Below are 17,341 nucleotides of genomic sequence, written 5' to 3'. Positions count from 1 at the left end.
CGGGCCCGATCCCCGCGCCAGACTCTGCTGGATCGGATTTCTTCCTCTGCTAATGCCACCGGACATACGATCTGACAATGATAATGATAATTACTTCAAATGACATGCCTTCCATTGTGGAAGAAGTGGAAAACACACAGGCACGCACACACACCAACACACACTAAAACAAGACAATATTTGCAGAGCTTTAAAAGGGAAATTACTGTTGGCTTTCTCACCAGTTTGGAAAAAGTTAACAGTGCAGCTCTGTACATTCCTCCACACTACTTAAATGTTTCACAGCTTCTCGCGCTGTTTGTGTAAGAGGAAGAAAATATGGAACAATAAAAAAGGTCACAACAACAGCTCGGTCTTGGAGGGAAAGCAGAGAGCGCTGCCAAGTTTGGTTTTTAATGTTTTGGAATATCTTTATGAAGTTCATCATTAATTTAATGCAGAGTTAAAAACAAGAGCCAGGCACTGTCTCCAGCACAATAGTTCTCTTGCTGATGGGGGCCTAAGCATAATGGACTAAATAGTCTGTGTTTTTGTTCTCTTCAGTACAAATTTTAACCGGTATTGACAGCATTTCCACAACACAGAGCTCTCAGAGTTTTTCTTTGCCATCGGAGTCTATTTTCAGGTTTAGACGCTCACAAACACAGAACACATGACGAGCATTACGCCCTGGACGTGATTACTCCTATCTCCGTGAGTTACACCAAATCTGAGAGGCTGGATATCCTTGGATGGAAGCAGCGTAAAAGCATAAACCTCTGATGGAGCTGAGGTGGTGTGATGTTTTAAGATGGTATCTCACAGCGGAGCAGCCAACATAAAGAAATACAAGTCCTTTTTTAGCCACGGGGAGCCGAGCAAGGTGGACGTACAGTACAGGGGTCTGTTATCGCTCTCCTCATCTTCATACTTCATTCCCCTCTGTTTCCATCTGGAACTTTTATTTTTCGGTGCTCAGGACAGAAAGCCTCTGTGAGGGTCTGTTGATGTGTCTTTGTGGATGTTTGCACGGGATTACACTCAGTGAGATACGCCACTCCAACAATGTCATTAAGCAGCAATATCAAGTTCGTGTGACTGGTGTTCCCTCACTCACAGCGGCTCTTGTTAGTAACGCTGCTTTGCAAAATTATTCTCACTTTTTCCATAACACTCTGTCACAAACATTGTCTTACGCAAAAATCACCCCATGTGGGACTTCTCCTAATAAAACAGATAAACATTTAGAAAGTGGTTTCCTCCCCACAGCCTTTCACTTGTTCCATAACATGCCGTCATCAGGAACTCTGGCTCGCACCATGTTTGTGTCATATTTCATTTGCCATAAACAAAAGCTTCCAAACTGCATTGTAATGATTCAAACACAACAAAATCAGGTGAACTCTGCATTACCTGAGAGTTCCCCACCAGCAGCAGCAGCACTGACCAGAACAGATGAACAGCCCTTAGTTTGTTAGCAGCACTATGACAAGATCCGAGGGATGTTTCCAGACCGTCCGCCCAAGAGAAATGACGCAATTGGACGCTTTGGCAAGTGCCCCAAAATTACATGTTTACGTACAAGTGGTTGTTGTCACTTGTAGCAGCTTCAGTAGGCCTAATAGTGACTGGAGCAAAGGAAGAAGTCAGGTGATGTTACAGAGCGACAAAGAAAGAGGTAAAGAGGTCAGTGTGGAGGAGTCAAGAAAAAGTTGGACTTCACCAGGCCATTTATTTTAACTGTCCCCTGACCTGAACCAAGTGGTAGCTCTTGATTTGATTTGATTTGATTTGATGTATATGGAGCCCCTTAAGTCCTGAAAGGTGTTTTTTTAATCTTGTGTGCACAATAATTAAAATTTTGTCTTCTTTTATTTTGCCACTGCACCCTGGATGGCTTCAGCTTTTGCTCTTACTCTAACACTCTAGCATGCTCTCTGCAGACGGACCGTTAGCGTGAGATCACCACTGTTTTGACATCGCTTAAGTTCTAAATCCAAACCACTCCACACATTTGCCCCACAAATTGAAATATACACATGCTCTTCATAATGGTATGAACACAATGTCTTTGGAAAATTAATTTTTATGTTATTATATTTATTATAACTCCCCTCTCTGTCTGAGAACATTTTTTGTGCGTCACCCACAAGTGAATTATTTCTTGCTTCATACATTATTAAATTCAACCAGATCCAAGAACTATTTTGTGCTGTATTCATGGCAACAAAGATCCCCTTACCTTAAAAATACACCATGCAGGATTTTCCTAAAACACAATATATAGACTTGAATAGAAGTAATCACTCACAGTCATCACTTATGACCCACTAGAAATGTGTGGTGGTGTATTTTTCTGCAGAGATACTGCCTTCTGCCTGTGTTTTCTTATATTCTGTGTTCAGGACGTTCATGGGTGTGTAACCCCGCAGCGCTCAGGTGACATTGTGGATTTATTTAACCGTAGCATCCAGGTGTCAGACCGTGAACAGCAGGCATCCAAGAGACACTTAAAAAATGCAATTCTAGTGAGGTGAAATGCCAAACGAGAGTGAATCTGGGGTTGGCTTTTACTTTCGCTTTCCCTGGCGAGCATGTTAACAAACAGTAACAGACAATCCTGCATACCCTAAAACTTCAATTAAAAGCCCAGTCCCAATTAAACACCCAATTAAACATCCAGTCCCATTTACTAGCCTGGTGTGGCTACTCATTTTGACAATAAACACCTGTCTCAATCAGACACCCGGTCTGGTTGCCATGTAGTTCATTAGTATAGAACTTCTTTGGATGCATAAATGTGGGTTGTTTGCCAGCTTCTTATATTGCACATACAAATAAAAGTATTTAAACTTTTGTCAGTATGGACATGCTACACATATTGTTAGCTTGGTACAATTCAGTCGTTCAGTTCATTTTGCTGAAACCATGAGCACCAAAGAAGACAGTAGTTCATTCAGATCTACGTCCTGGTTAACAAAAGTGATGCAAAAAAAGTGGTGACTCCTTCATAATTCTTATTCAAAACCAAAATGTTAAACAAGTAATATTCACACTGGTTATATTGAACAATTTGATTGTATTTCCCATCTTTGCAGTGCAGCAGTTTTGTGTGAAAGGAATTGAAGCCTATCTCATGTAAACGCCTATCCCAAACATAGGCCTGTCGAGTTCAGTGATTTAAGCAAGGGGCTTATTAACTGAAGTTTTATGGTTGTATACCTTTAACAAAGTAGTAATCGTGCTGCAGTTTGAATGTGATGAACGCTATACAGCAGTAGCAAAGGAAGTAAGAGAGAGGCTCACTCTGAAAACTAACTTCATAGTAATTAAGTGACACTGGAAATTGTTGTCGGCCAGAATTTGCTTTATGAAACTGAATTTCTTGAAAATAAGCTTGTAGTATTGCAGTAAGTTTGGCTTAAGCAGTGATAGTTTAAAAACATCCATTGGAAACAACATCATCATGTTTGCTGTGTACAACATGAGCATCGCTTATCAGTCAGTAACCTCAACTTTCTTCAAAGACCATTAACAGTGCCAACAAGACATTACAGCATGATCTTACCCACATAGTGTATTCTGACTCCACCTGTACATCAGGCCTCCATCACCAATAACAAACCCTGAACCTTTTACATGTTGTCTGCATCAAAACATCCAAAATTCCCAAAGATGAAAAAGCTTCCCTTTCCTTCTCCACTGCTATGCTCCTGCTACTGAAAGGGGAAAACTGTTAATGTCAGCCTGCAGGTGTTAATTAGAAGTACCATATGTTGGATTTTTTTATAAGGTCCAATCTCTTCCACTTGGCATTATAAATTGCACACGTGTGTCAACACATCCTGTAACACAAGACCAAACAACGCAGGGAATCCACAGATGTTGGCAGTCTGACGCAATAAAGAACAAAGTAGTAGCAGCCGGTCACTGCTGCAGTTTGTCTGTGGTTGATTTCAAATGTATATATGATGATAGTTAAATCTACTGTGTGCACCTGTAACCTCTGTTTTCCTTTCTCACCTTCAGGACACTTTTTCTTCATCCTGCACCTCTGTGTCTCGCTGTGGGACGGGCAAAGTGATGCTGCTTTCTCTTCAGACGTTCTCTCGGACTGCCCCCCGCCTCGGGTCCTGGTCTGCCTGCCCCACCTGTAGCCGCAGGTGACGCCGTTACGGAGACAGACGCTCCACTCGCTCCACTCTCCCAAAGGAGCCAGGAGACAGTTCTCTAAGAGACAAGAGGGTTAAGATTTCCCAAGGTCAGACACAAAAGATTCAAATTCTGACTTGTTTTGTAGAATTTTACTTTATAAAACCACATATCTGAAGAGAAGACAAAAAAGGATTTCAGAAGTCAAGTACTCAACCAGTTTCACATGTAATGAATCCATGGAAATACTTTACCCGTGGTGCCTTGGTAGCTCACCAGGTGGAGCGCGCACCATTAAAGTTTAGTCCTTAAGGCAACGGCCCTAGTTTGTGTCCAGCCCGGGCCCTTTACTTCATGTCATCCCTTTCTCTCTCCTGCCTTTCCTCTCTTTTTCACTCATTGTCAAATAAAACAGAAATACCAAACAAAATCTTAAACAAAAAAAAAAGAGAGAGAATACTTCAAAATGACCATTTGTATATACATACATTCATACGTGATCCTACAAAAATTGCTGCACCAAAATTTGTACGCATGCGGTAATCATGAGCAAGTAGTTTGTGTACAACCCACTTATTTTGGAAGGCTGCGACCATGTGACCAATGTGCTGACAGGAGTAAAGAATAAAGAGGGAAACGATTTGCTAAGGAGGCAGGTTGGGTGGTGGATGGGTTAGAAATCACAGGACTTTCCCCAGGAGACAGGTGTTGAGACCCATGTGAGCTTTGAGTCACGTTAAGGTTCATCGTCACCATATTTCTTTTCTTAAACCTAACCACAGTAACTTTACGTGCCTGAACCAAACCGCCACAACTTCACTTCAAGTGCATAAGAACTTAATGTCATTTGCGCTGTGCTAATTTGCAGGATACCATACGAACTGTTGTGTGTGAATTTTTGTAGGATATTATGTGAACCATTGTATGAGTCTACACTGGTTACCTTGAATTTGTAAGGACAACTTTTTTCTCACATTCCTTAATGGTAAACAAAGAATCCAAAAAAGGCAAACATTCTTAATGAAGTCAAGTCATTGGGAGCCACGTTAGCAACAGCAAAACTATATCAAAACATCCGTTTACAAACTTCCACACAGCTTGTGCAGTCTTATTCATCCAGTCATATCCAGTACTTGCAAAACCCATGCAGTTTTGCAAAAACATTACACTAATAGTCGGTGAAGATTCTCAGTCATCCAGGTCATGGTATTCGTAAGTGCTATATTGTAGGCAACTGGACTTGCTTGCGTTTCTTGAAGACATTTCGCCTCTCATCCAAGAAGCTTCTTCAGTTCTAAATGACTACAAAGTTGCAGGCTTTAAACCCTGTGTGGGTGGGAACCCTTGCAGAGTCATAGGGGTCACATGTGAGCTCTTAGTGTCAGAGTCGTTGAGGTCACAATGTGAGTCGTTGACCCACCTGGCCACCATGTGAGTTGTTAGGGTCAGGTGGGACCAGGGGTGAATGGGTGTGAAGTCGTCTGGGGAGGGATCCCAAGACTGCATTGTAGGTGGAGGATAAGTAGAGGGGGTGGCTTACGACACCCACACAGGGTTTATAGCCTGCAACTTCTTACCAGTCATTTAGAACTTAAGAAGCCTCTTGGATGAGAGGCGAAACGTCTTCAAGAAACGCAAGCAAGTCCAGTTGCCTACGATATAGCACTTAAGATTACGCTAATAGATTTGAATAATAACTAGATGACAAGATGGCGCCTATTCATTCCAGTGGAGTTGCTTGCCTGGCACATACGCCAAAAAAGTTTTTAGCTTTCGGGTTTACTTTCACAGTATGCAGCCCACTGAATATTTGCAGTAGGGTTTCTTCTGCTGGCTCCATCCACAACTTCCTGCTTGGCTCATAGACTTTACACTGTAATGATGTCATTGATTTTAAATCATTTTTCTCGGCTTTAGGTAAGTTTTACAAATATAAACCCCCCACAGATCAAAATTTGTGATAGAAAGAGTCATAACTAACTGTCAGGTTTTACAGATGTCTCTTTTATAATGGTCGTCTATGGGAAGACTGCTTTTTGGGTCACACAGGATTTTTTAGCTGCAGTACTGTGAGTGGCCACTGGGAAAAACTGGCTGCGAGGCTGAGCAGTGGCCTGATGTAGCAACACTAATATACGTGACAAGAGATTTTCTCCCATTTGTTGTGTATTTGGAGCAACTGATTGTCTGCACAAAGCATGCTGGGATATCTGCGATGCAGCCCAAACAGGTGGAACGATGAGAAGGTTTGACAATTTCAAAAATTCAAATGGTGCTCACATTATGCCATCAGCCACAAGCAACCAGTGGGAGAGGCATGACGCGAGTTTATGCAAAATTATCGTGTATAGTGAGGCTGCACCGTGATCATAATTTAAAACACTTCTGCCTTTCAATAGCACACCCTGAACGTGTCTGAGCACCTGCACACCTGCTTTAGCAGATTTCAAACTTTCTGTGCATGAGACTGTTTGTACTGGCATGTTTTAAATCATTGCGTTTCAGTGAAACTGCATGTGTTTGGAAGTACTGAGCGTATAACTGGAAAGATGAGACTTGGATTAAACTACACGAGTTGTGCGAGAGTTTATAAACAGATGTTTTGATACAGTTTTGCTGTTGCCTTTTTTGGATTCTCCATTCACCTTGAAGGCATGTGAGAAAAACTAAGTTTCCTTCAGAAATTCAAGGTAACACATGGTGAGTAATTGATATACAAACTCATTTTGCAGGTGAAGTATTCTTTTCAGATGCTCTCAAAGATGGAAAAAAAGTCACAGAAAAGAAAAGTTCTTCAGGCATTTTTTAGGCAAAGACCTAGTGAGGTTGAAAGTGGTCAGTATTTGTAACTACTATATGCCTGATAAAGATATAAAGACTTTTTACATTCATTCTCCCTCTGTCAGCCTGAGAGTGCCAGAAGAACTCTTCTTTCATTCACTGAAAAAAAATCTCTTGGCTGAGTGTGCTCTTCCATACATTGATTAGAAAAATGGAGGTACTGAGATGAATAAGATAAACCAATAAATTACAACCATACCCCATGGAGTGGTAACAATATATAAAGACTAATGTTTTCTTTCGACCCCTGGCAACCACATTGCTATCATTGAAGATAGATGAATGCCAGCTGAAGTATTAATCGAGGGACATTACACTCCTAGTGACTGGCTGCTGATGAGTGATGTCACCCACAAAATCAGTCGCCGCAAGTTTTTCCACGCGGTCCACAACGGAAAAACTGGCAGCCTTGGCCAAGACGGGACAACATTTCTTGGTAATCATCATTATCATTGTCAGATTTTGGGTATAAAATGAATAGATTTCCAGTGACTCTTTTCTGGAGTTGCTCGAGGTGTGTACCAACAGTCAGACATGAAACCTTAACATGGCCATGAAAACCAGATGTGGTCACGATGCCAAGGAACAACAGTAGCTGCAGATGTTGCAGGTGGACGGCAGAGGGGGAATCTGGAGTCCCAAACAGCACCGAATGATGAGTGAGTTCAACAATATATCTCACTTACTTAGAAGGGATGGATGATACACAACGAGATATGAAGATAAATTCTTAAACTTCTCTGAAGACTTTTAATGTGAATCATGTGTTGCATTCAAAGTTTGGCTCCATATCAGAACAAACTTAGCTGAGAAATAGATGAAGAGAAAGAAATGGAGTGCATGCGTGTCCACAGAACCAGACGAAGGCTCAGTTCTCAGAAGATCGTTTCAAATATTTAAAGACAAATTGTCCCGATGGCAGAATATGTAAATTTGATGCGTCAGCAGTATTTCATTTGATAAGAAGTTTGTTAACTTTGATAAAGCCACAGAGAACAATAATTTGATCCATATTAAAGTATTTCAAGATTTGTTTTCTCGTTTCATGGTCTTAACTGAGACAAAGTGTAGTTTACCAAAACGTGCAATTTATCAAAAAACACATTTTTTGACTTAAAATCAGCCCGATGCGAGATTAAAAAACCCACAAACTGATGAAATACTCAAACATTCACACGTGAAATACTGCAGAAAAGTGGCCACAGAGCCAGAGAGGCAGTCCATAGATAAAAGGAGAGGACTGTGCAGGAACATGTCTGTTGTTCATTAAACCTCTCAGATTAGCTTTACTGATGCATCCATTGTAGAGCGGACCTGCGTTTTATAGCTGGCTGGGGGTCAGTGCGCTTTCAGTTCACCCACCTCAAAACAGACAGTAACTTGAAACAGCAAATACAAGTCACTAAAGGTTACATGGGTGTTAAACTGTGTATGTTCTAAAGTGTATACGAGCTAACTTTGTCATCGGAGGTGGAGGGGATAGTGGATGGGGTGTAAGCGAGATGCCTGACAAGCTCCAGATCACTGTTTGGGTAATTGTTGTGTTTCCAGCAGCTGTTTAGGCATCAAATGCAGGTGTTTTGTAGCAACTTGTCATTGTTCAGCAAGCAGCTTTATAGGCACCAAACGAGGGTGTTTTGTAGCAACTTGTCACTGTTCAGCAAGCAGCTTTATAGGCACCAAACGAGGGTGTTTTGTAGCAACTTGTCATTGTTCAGCAAGCAGCTTTATAGGCACCAAACGAGGGTGTTTTGTAGCAACTTGTCACTGTTCAGCAAGCAGCTTTATAGGCACCAAACGTGGGTGTTTTGTAGCAACTTGTCACTGTTCAGCAAGTGGCTTTTTAGGCACCAAATGTTTGGGTTTTGTAGCAACCTGTGGCTGTTTCTTCGGCAGCTTTTGGGCACTAAACTTGGGTGTTTGTAGCAATCTGTCATTGTTTAGCAGCATGGGTGTTTTGTAGCAACCTGTTGCTGATTTTACAACGGCTTTTAGGCACCAAACTTGGGTGTTTAGTAGTGACTTGTCGCTGTTTCTCCAGTGGCTTTTATGCACCAAATGCAAGTGTTTTTTAGTGACCTGTCGCTGTTTAGTCAGCAGCCTTTTAGGCACCAAACATGGGTGTTTTGTAGCAACGTGTGGCTGTTTCTCCAGTGGATTTTGGGCACCAAACTTTGGTGTTTGTAGCGACCTGTCGTTGTTTAGCAGCATGGGTGTTTTGTAGCAACCTATTGCTGTTTCTCCAGCAGCTTTTAGGCACCAAACATGGGTGTTTTGTAGCAACCTGTCATTTCTTTAGCCAGCAGCTTTGTAGGCACAAAATGTGGGTGTTTTGTAGCAACCTGTGGCTGTTTCTTCAGCAGCTTTTAGGCTTTTAGGTGTTTTTTAGTGACGTGTCACTGTTTAGCCATCAGCCTTTTAGGCACCAAACATGGGTGTTCTGTAGCAACCTGTCACTTCTTTAGCCAGCAGCCTTTTAGGCACCAAACATGGGTGTTTTGTAGCAACCTGTCACTGTTTTTCCAACAGGGATATTGCTCCCAGAATCGCGTATTTTAAGCAAAACATGATCTTTTACAAATCATAACCAAATTGTTTTTGTGCCTAAACCTAACCACAGCATTGTTGAGACTAGGGTTGCAGCGATATACCGTTTCAAGGGTATACAGTGATATGAAAGGTGATGGTTATCATACCTTTTGCATATCTACGATATTGAAAAAATAATGCAGCTGGTTAAACCTAAAGTTTTAATGTATCTGCTCCATAAAAAATGTACAACTGTCCAGGTTTGGTCTTGCAAGTAGGTAGTTTGGGTGACAGTGTTCTAAGAAATCAGTATGTATACATTCAGACTAATATTCTGGAGTCTTATCCTTGGGAACATGGGATAGGAAATTTACTTGAAACATTAACAAGGTGTCTAGTACCATGTATGCAGCAGATATATATTTGTCTTTCACATGCAGCCAGTGTGACAGTATGACAGTGTCCTCTTTGAACGTCATCGAGTGAAGATGAACCTACTCTGGTTTCCAGCTGCGTTCACTTCTCTGCTGTGGCTTCTACATCTGATCAGCAGGAACAGAATACGTCAGGGTCAGACTATTTGTGTCCCCGCTGATCTTTTTCATTCAGGATGTAGTCGACCATTACATCTTCTGTGTTTTACATATGTTTAGGATGCATCTGCACACATGGCAGACAGTCGTCAGAAACCTGAACAAGTTGTGTGTTTAAATGCTGCAGCATGATTTTCAACTTTCTTAAACCTGACATAAGGGCTAATCCAGGTGTCTGAACGGACGGGATGTCCCAAAAACCTGATCATAACCATGCTGCTAGTGTTTCTGTAAATGCACAGAGTAATGGTACGTGTCCACACATTTTTGGATGTAAGGGATCACACCGCTTCCCAGCATGTGAAGCTTGATGTGCAGGTGACCACTGACCAACAAAGAAAACACACAGGCATTCCACAACCATGCAAACACTTCTTGGCAGCTTCTGACTGGATGAATGCTTTCACTGGTGGGCTGTTTGCTCCCAGATTTCAAACTGGCCCAAGATGGCGGCTTGTTTGGAAACTTTCTCTTACATTAGAAAAAATGGTCTCCAAGATGTGTTTCTCAAGCCATATGAGGTGAGAAATAAGCCATGCAGTCATTAATCTGTCTTCATTTTAGACTGACAGCTCTTGGTTTCATTTTTTTTCTGGGAGTTCTGGTTGAGTTTAAGCAACAAAAACAAGTGGTTAGGTTTAGGAAAAAAGAACAGGGTTTGGCTTTATAATCTCACTCTCCCATGTGAAAGTCCTTGTCCCCACTTGGACTTTCGCTGCCTATATTTTCGTTCTTGTCCCACCACATTTCCCCCCGATGCTGCTGGATTCCATTAAACTATAACCACTGCCCAAGCGCCAGATTTTGACGACTTCGGAGTGAGACTGGGTTGAAATGACAGATCCTGTAGAGACATATCTAAAGAGATTTGGAAAAAATTTTAAAGGTCCAGCGTGTAGGATTTAGGGGCATCTATTGGCATATATGTTACCTTGAAATAAGCTGTTTATATCTACAAGCGGAGCAGGTCCTCTTCCACAGAGTCCACCATGTTGTGTCTACAGTAGCCCAGAATGGACAAACCAAACAGTGGCTCTAGATAGATTCATTAGTGTGTTCGTGTTGGCCACTGTAGTTCTCCTACAGGCCTGGCACACGGGTGAAGTTTCAGTTGGTTGCAATCTGCGACCTCACGACTACATGTCAGTAAATCCCACACACTTGACCTTTAATGGATAAGCCTGGTTTTATTTTGTGTTTTTCTGTTGTCAAAAGAATCACATGAAGAGACCAAAAAGCAACCGCGCTCTCATTGCTTCTGACTTCCTGACCCTGTCTGTGGCTCTCACTCAAGCCTAAAAAAAACACCTGAAAAAATATATGTAATTTACTTTAACAGGGACTGGTCCACATTTGTGTAAAGGAATATATCACCCAGTGCAACAGCGTGGCTCACTGATGTGTTTTTAATAGTTTTTTGGAGAACAACAGAGCTCTGTGGCGCAGAGGAAGAAGATATATCAGGCTTTGATACACACTCTTGTCAGTAAGATCAATTTAAAGTTAACAATAGCTAACAATAAGAAACAAAGTAAAACATCACCAGACCTATCCTTCTGTTGTTCTCTGACAATAAGCCACAGATGAAGTAAGTCTTCACTCACCGAGGCAGTCTGTCTGGTGGGCGAAGGTTCCTGCTGGGCAGCGGGTCAGGCACTTGCCTTTGTAGAGCTGGAAGCCAGGCTTACACTTGGTGCAGAAGTCCCGGCTGAAGCAGTGCTCACAGTCCAAAGAGCGGCACTCTGTGAGAAGGCAGACCAACACACATATGGTGAATAAACAGTTTGAGTGAATTCAGTCTCTTTTTCTACTAGTCACCCTGATTTTGACTTTAGTCCTGACGATGAGACGCAGGTGGGCCGGACAGAAAGAAACCTGCTGTGAGTTATCATTCTGTTTCCAGCTGCTTTTAAGCCACCAAAGGTGAGTGTTTTGTAGCGACCAGTTGCTGTTTTTCCAGCAGGGATAGTGGCAGTAAAAACAATTATTTTTACAGAGACATTGCTACTTCTCCAGTGGGGATTGTGCACGCAAAACTGGGTATTTAAGGCCAAAACGTTTTCTTTTACTAATGATAACCAAGTTGCTTTTGTGTCTAAACTTAACCATTGGTTAACCACAGCATTGTTGAAACATAAAGTTTCAAACGTAATGTATCTGGCATTTGCAGAAACATACAATGCCAACATTTTTCTGCCAGTTGGGTTCTTCATTGTCTGCTCACTGGCACCTCAATGTGCTACTTTGTTTACCTCTCCTCAAATCCTTTTTCAATCAGCTCTGTGTCAAAACAGTGTGGGCAGTATGAGTTAATAAACTGTGGTAAACTTCTACCCAGTCGGTCATCCGGTTGAGTTTCACCAGCTTTCCTGCAGGCAAATATGTGAATCCTAGGACAGCAAAGGAATGGCCCGCCTTACTCTGCCTTTGATTAGCTTACTCTGATATTCATACCCTGACCCTAACCAATCCCAATACTCTTGCCTAAACCTGACTAATCCAACCAACAAAGGCAAAGAGTACTAGCCAGTCATAAGCAGAGTAGGGTGGGTCATGCCTTCGCTATTCTAGGATTCACAAATTTGCCTCCTGGGCTGTTGCTCCAAACTGCAGGCTGCACTCTAGCTTTGTCATATTTTTCGTCTCTCTGTCTCTCTCCCTCTCTCCCTCTCTAACTCGGACCGAATATATGAATATAAATCGAGATTTTGTCACTTTATTGTTTACTTCTCACCAGAAAATATGTCTTCAGAAACATATTTCACTGCCCTGTTCAGCTGTAATAGCGAGAGTTTGTGAACAGGAAGTGGGCACCAGAGAAAACAGAAGCTGAAATAACTTGGATAAAACAGTAAAATTAGACATCACTAATCAAATCTCAAGCCCTGCGATAGTCTGGCGACCTGTCCAGGGTGCCTCTCGCCCGATGTCAGCTGGGATAGGCTCCAGCCCCCCCGCGACCCTCAAGAGGATGAAGCGGTTAGAAGATGAATGAATGAATGAATGAATGAATGAATGAATAATCAAATATCAACCAAGATTCTGAGTTGCTTATTTCTCTCCTAAAATGTTCCCAGAAACATATTTTTATTGCTCTGATTAACTGTAATCTGAGACTGTTTGTTGCCAGCTGGCCACCATTGTGTAAAACGGAGGAGTTTGCCTCACATCACCTTCCAGCAGGAGCATTTATTGGTCCTGTGTGGCACAGTGCATTATGGTAGCTGTAGGTTTTCTACCTCTTGAGTAAAAGAGAATGCCACAGCCCTCCTTCTTTGTGTTCTCTGGTCATGTTGCACCAATTTCAAAAGTATTTGCGTCTTTCTACTGCATAGGAAGCTTAGTGTTATGAAAAGTTTTATGAAATATTTCCACCTCTTGAAGTCACCATAGGATGTTGTTGATTTTGAGTGCACCAACTGTTTTCCAGGAAGTTTTCCAGTGGCTGCCATCATGGCTGTCAGTGTTAGTGAACTGTCAGCAGGTCGGATCAGAACACATTTTAACGATAAATATTGTTTTCAGGTTGAAGAGTTAGCGCGCGTTTGCAGTCTGGAATAAAGAAACTTCTTGTGATCTCTTTCTGAGTACTTATTGGCATGTCTTGAGTCAAATAAATTTCTTCCTGAATGAGACAAAAACTATGCATTCTTTGGTAAGAACTTAAGTACTTAAGTTTTTTATTGGCACAGTGTTTTTCTGGAACGAATTAAAAGAGGTGCATCTCAATAACGGAGCGAGTCCAAATGTGTAAACTGTGTACACGGGCACTGTCTGTTCTTTGAGAACTTGTAAATACTTTTCATCTGACAAAAAAAATAATCAGTTCCTTCACTATTATGGGCCTCGAGACAGATGAGTCATGTGTGCTAATGTGAGTGAGACTTAATATCAGCAAAGTCTCTTCAGTTGGAGAGACGCCTGCAGGTGAAACAAACTCGTACTCATGCAGCGGTTGATGTCCTTCCCTCTCTGTCCGTAGTGTCCAGCGGGGCAGGCGTGGAGACAGGTTCCATGGTGAGACATCCCCTCCCTCTGCAGGAACAGGAAGAGTCGCTCGGGGCAACGCACGCAGCCGTTGTCACGGGAACACTCCAGACAGCTCCGACAGTCTTCTGATGTATCTCTGTGAGCTGCAGGAGATGACAGACAGTGAATCACCACGCAAGAAAGTGCGGTTAAAATGAGGTGGAATAAAAATCAAAGTAGAGGAGGGGGTAAGAAAGAAATAGAATACAAGTGAGAGCAGGGTGGAGGAGAGGATGAGGAAGGAGAGGAGACCACACAAATCCCCATGATACAGAGAGAATTTCTATACTCTGTGAAAAATCCTCAGCTGAGCTCCTTGAAATACAGATCTGTAGATACTGCGGGCAAGAAGACACACACAGGCTGCACTGTGTCCAGCCTTTAACATCTGACACTGTGCAGCTTGTCTTTCTTTGGACATTCAAGAAAATTAAATCAAATGTAAATTATTCTGAACTCCTTGTGTACAGTAACCCCCCATCTGAGTGTTTTAATTGATAAAACAATTTTCACATTATCTAACAAGGTGTAAATGGGAGTGATTAATTGATACTGATATTTGATATTTATTTCAAACATGTAAAAAAAGACATTAACGTACAAACAAACAAACAGACTGAACTTGCAAATAATGAAAAGCAGTTATCAGTGTATAGTTACTTTGATTTACACATTTGAAATGGAGTGGGAGGAAGTATAAACCTATTAAATCCCACCACTTCTCCATAAGTCATTGGGTGAAATAAAACAGATAGCTTCCTGATATAGACAAACCCACACCTAACACCTTACCTAAGAGTTTAGTGGCTGTTTTTTAAAAGGGGATTGGTAGGAGGAGCCTCTGACTGCTGTCTCCATGTGATCAATTTGGGATCTAAACTGAGATGGACACAATTTAAAATATGCTGGCAAAATGCTTTACAGATGCAGCTTCACCATAGATATTCTAAAAACCCTCAATTTATTTATTTATTAATACATTTGGTCATTTTTAAATTATTCTGTCAAAATAAAGGCAGTTTCTTGTTGTTAAATCTGCTGCTTATTAAGACAAAGAATCAGAGGAATGCCTTTTATTGTCATTGTATCATTTAAAAAACAGTGCCGACAGTTAAAACCACATCTGCCGTACATTCAACCATCCAGTCCTCACACTAATAATTAATAGACTGCAGAGCGGAGAGCCGCTGCACAAATGCGCGCCGCCATGTTGCTCATATTCTCAGAACAAAGGTGCTGAAACATGTATTTAAGAGAGGACTGTCAGCTAAAACACAATGTCCTGCATTGTAGAAATGAGGTCACTGATGATAATGAATTAAAATATTGAAAGTTGGATTCATTGTAGGATTTTTGCTGAAAAAATGAGTGACTTTTAATACAGGACCATTCTTTGTTTTTAAATATTTATTGACATATTTTAGGTGGCAGATTTGTTTTCCAAATTAAGGGAAATTAAGTATCTGATCGAAGAAATATAAAACTGGGGTTTGGGGTCCTCTGCCAAAAAATGTTGAGGGTCAAACACTCAATTTTCTCCATTCTGGTGAATTTTATGCACCAATTTGCGTATTTTTTTGTATCAGTTTATGGTGTAATTGTCTTTATTTGGTCAACAAGAAAGTCCTCTGCTACTGGGGGAAACACATGCACATGTTCTAAATATTAAGGAGGACGTGTCCCGTCCCCATTGAAACCTACAGCCAACAGGACACATAGTTAACAGAATATAGTGAGTAGTGTGCACACTATGTTGCTGCCTCTTGCAGGTCTGTTGCTCCTGTCCTTGGTGTGTCAGCATATATTCATGTTTCTTCATTAATTAGTGATATTAAAACCCATCAAACACACTGAGCAAAATACAGAAGTCCACCTCTGTCTCCTGGCACACAAAGTGAGTTCAGCCCTGATTTGTGCAGCTCTCTGGCGATAGATTTCACATGTCTTGGTAGCATGACAGTTGGGCTTACGGCTAAGCCAAAGTAAGTCTTATTATATAATAACAGCGAGCGGCGATGTCTGCTCCCAGAGACACACAGGACTCAACAGACAAAGTAGGAATACTTCCAATCCGACGGGGATAAGGGGGGGATACGGAAAGACGGGCAAGGTGGGATGGAAAGACGGATGGAATGAAGAGGGATGGAAAGATGGGCTGAATCTACTGAGGAGGTGAAGGGCAGGCGGTGAGTGTGCGTGAGTCTGAACAATCGCAGAGTCTGAGCCTCACAAAATACCTGTGGCCGCCTGCCAGCATCTCTGTTGAGTGTGTGTCTGGATACGTGTGTGTGTGTGTGTGTGTGCGTGTGTGTGATCAGCTGAAGAGGTTTAAACACTTGATAAATGCCTGCAATGATCCAGTCACTGACAGAGGTCATTAAAGGTCAAAGTTCATGCAACCTTACAGCCTCTGTGAAGTGATGAAAGCTTTTTTTTAAACCTGAAAAGCTAGGTGTCCGCATTGTTACTACATTTTATTTGCTGACGTATTTAATGACTTGTTTACTCCCTCCAACAATCATCACTGGCTTGCAATTTTTATCGTTTCCTCTGCGTTACGTTCCATCTCAACGTCCACTCACATCGCACAGAGAGACACACAAAGACAATTCACAGCCAGAGGAGCTGAGGTTTGAAAGAAGGAAAACTAAAATGCTGTAAAAGTACAAGTGAGATGTGCAGTAAAATACATTATTGCTCTCCCGATGATGTACTAAAAAGATAGTAAAAATAAAGATAGACACATTAGTTAGCTGTTTAGATTGCAGATACAAATATAGATGTTTAAACTTTGCTCAGTATGGAGATGCTACATGTCGTTAGCTCAGTTTGATGCTCCACAGTTCAATAGTTGAGTTCATTTTACTGAAACCATGAGCACCAGAGAATAATTCATTCAGATTTACAGGCAGGATGAAAACAAGTGGTGACTCTGTCTGTAGATGCCATTATGTCTGAATTTGTGTCCATTCCTTGATTACCCAGTGAGGCATTCATATTCTTTTAGTCCGTAAGGATCAAAAGTATGAAGTTATGAATATTGTTTTAACAGGATGAAACGGTGTTGTGTTGATATGACAGGGCTTGTAAATGATATGTCATTCGAAGCCTATTTTTTATACAAGTCATATTCATACTGGTTCAAATAAACAATTTCATCTTATTTCCCATCTTCGCTGAGGAACAGTTTCATGTAATGGAATTAAAGGCCTGTCCCA

At 41.5% G+C, this 17,341-nt stretch overlaps 1 protein-coding gene across 2 annotated transcripts in view; it reads right to left on the bottom strand.

Moving 5' to 3' along the window:
• rspo4 (R-spondin 4) overlaps positions 1-17,341 on the bottom strand; it is a 60,621-nt gene that overhangs the window by 29,615 nt on the left and 13,665 nt on the right. For both annotated transcript variants that reach the window (XM_078171475.1, XM_033626640.2), the window contains exons 2-4: positions 14,039-14,227; positions 11,699-11,836; positions 4,003-4,209 (exon numbers count right to left, since the gene is read on the bottom strand). In XM_078171475.1, coding sequence (XP_078027601.1) covers positions 4,003-4,209; positions 11,699-11,836; positions 14,039-14,227 — 534 coding nt within the window. The remainder of the gene's footprint in view (positions 1-4,002; positions 4,210-11,698; positions 11,837-14,038; positions 14,228-17,341) is intronic.

This window comes from Epinephelus lanceolatus, chromosome 1 (genome assembly GCF_041903045.1).
Source record: "Epinephelus lanceolatus isolate andai-2023 chromosome 1, ASM4190304v1, whole genome shotgun sequence".
Classification (NCBI taxonomy): Eukaryota; Metazoa; Chordata; class Actinopteri; order Perciformes; family Serranidae; genus Epinephelus; species Epinephelus lanceolatus.
Note: the sequence above shows the minus strand (reverse complement) of the source record. Positions and strands in the feature narration are given on the sequence as shown.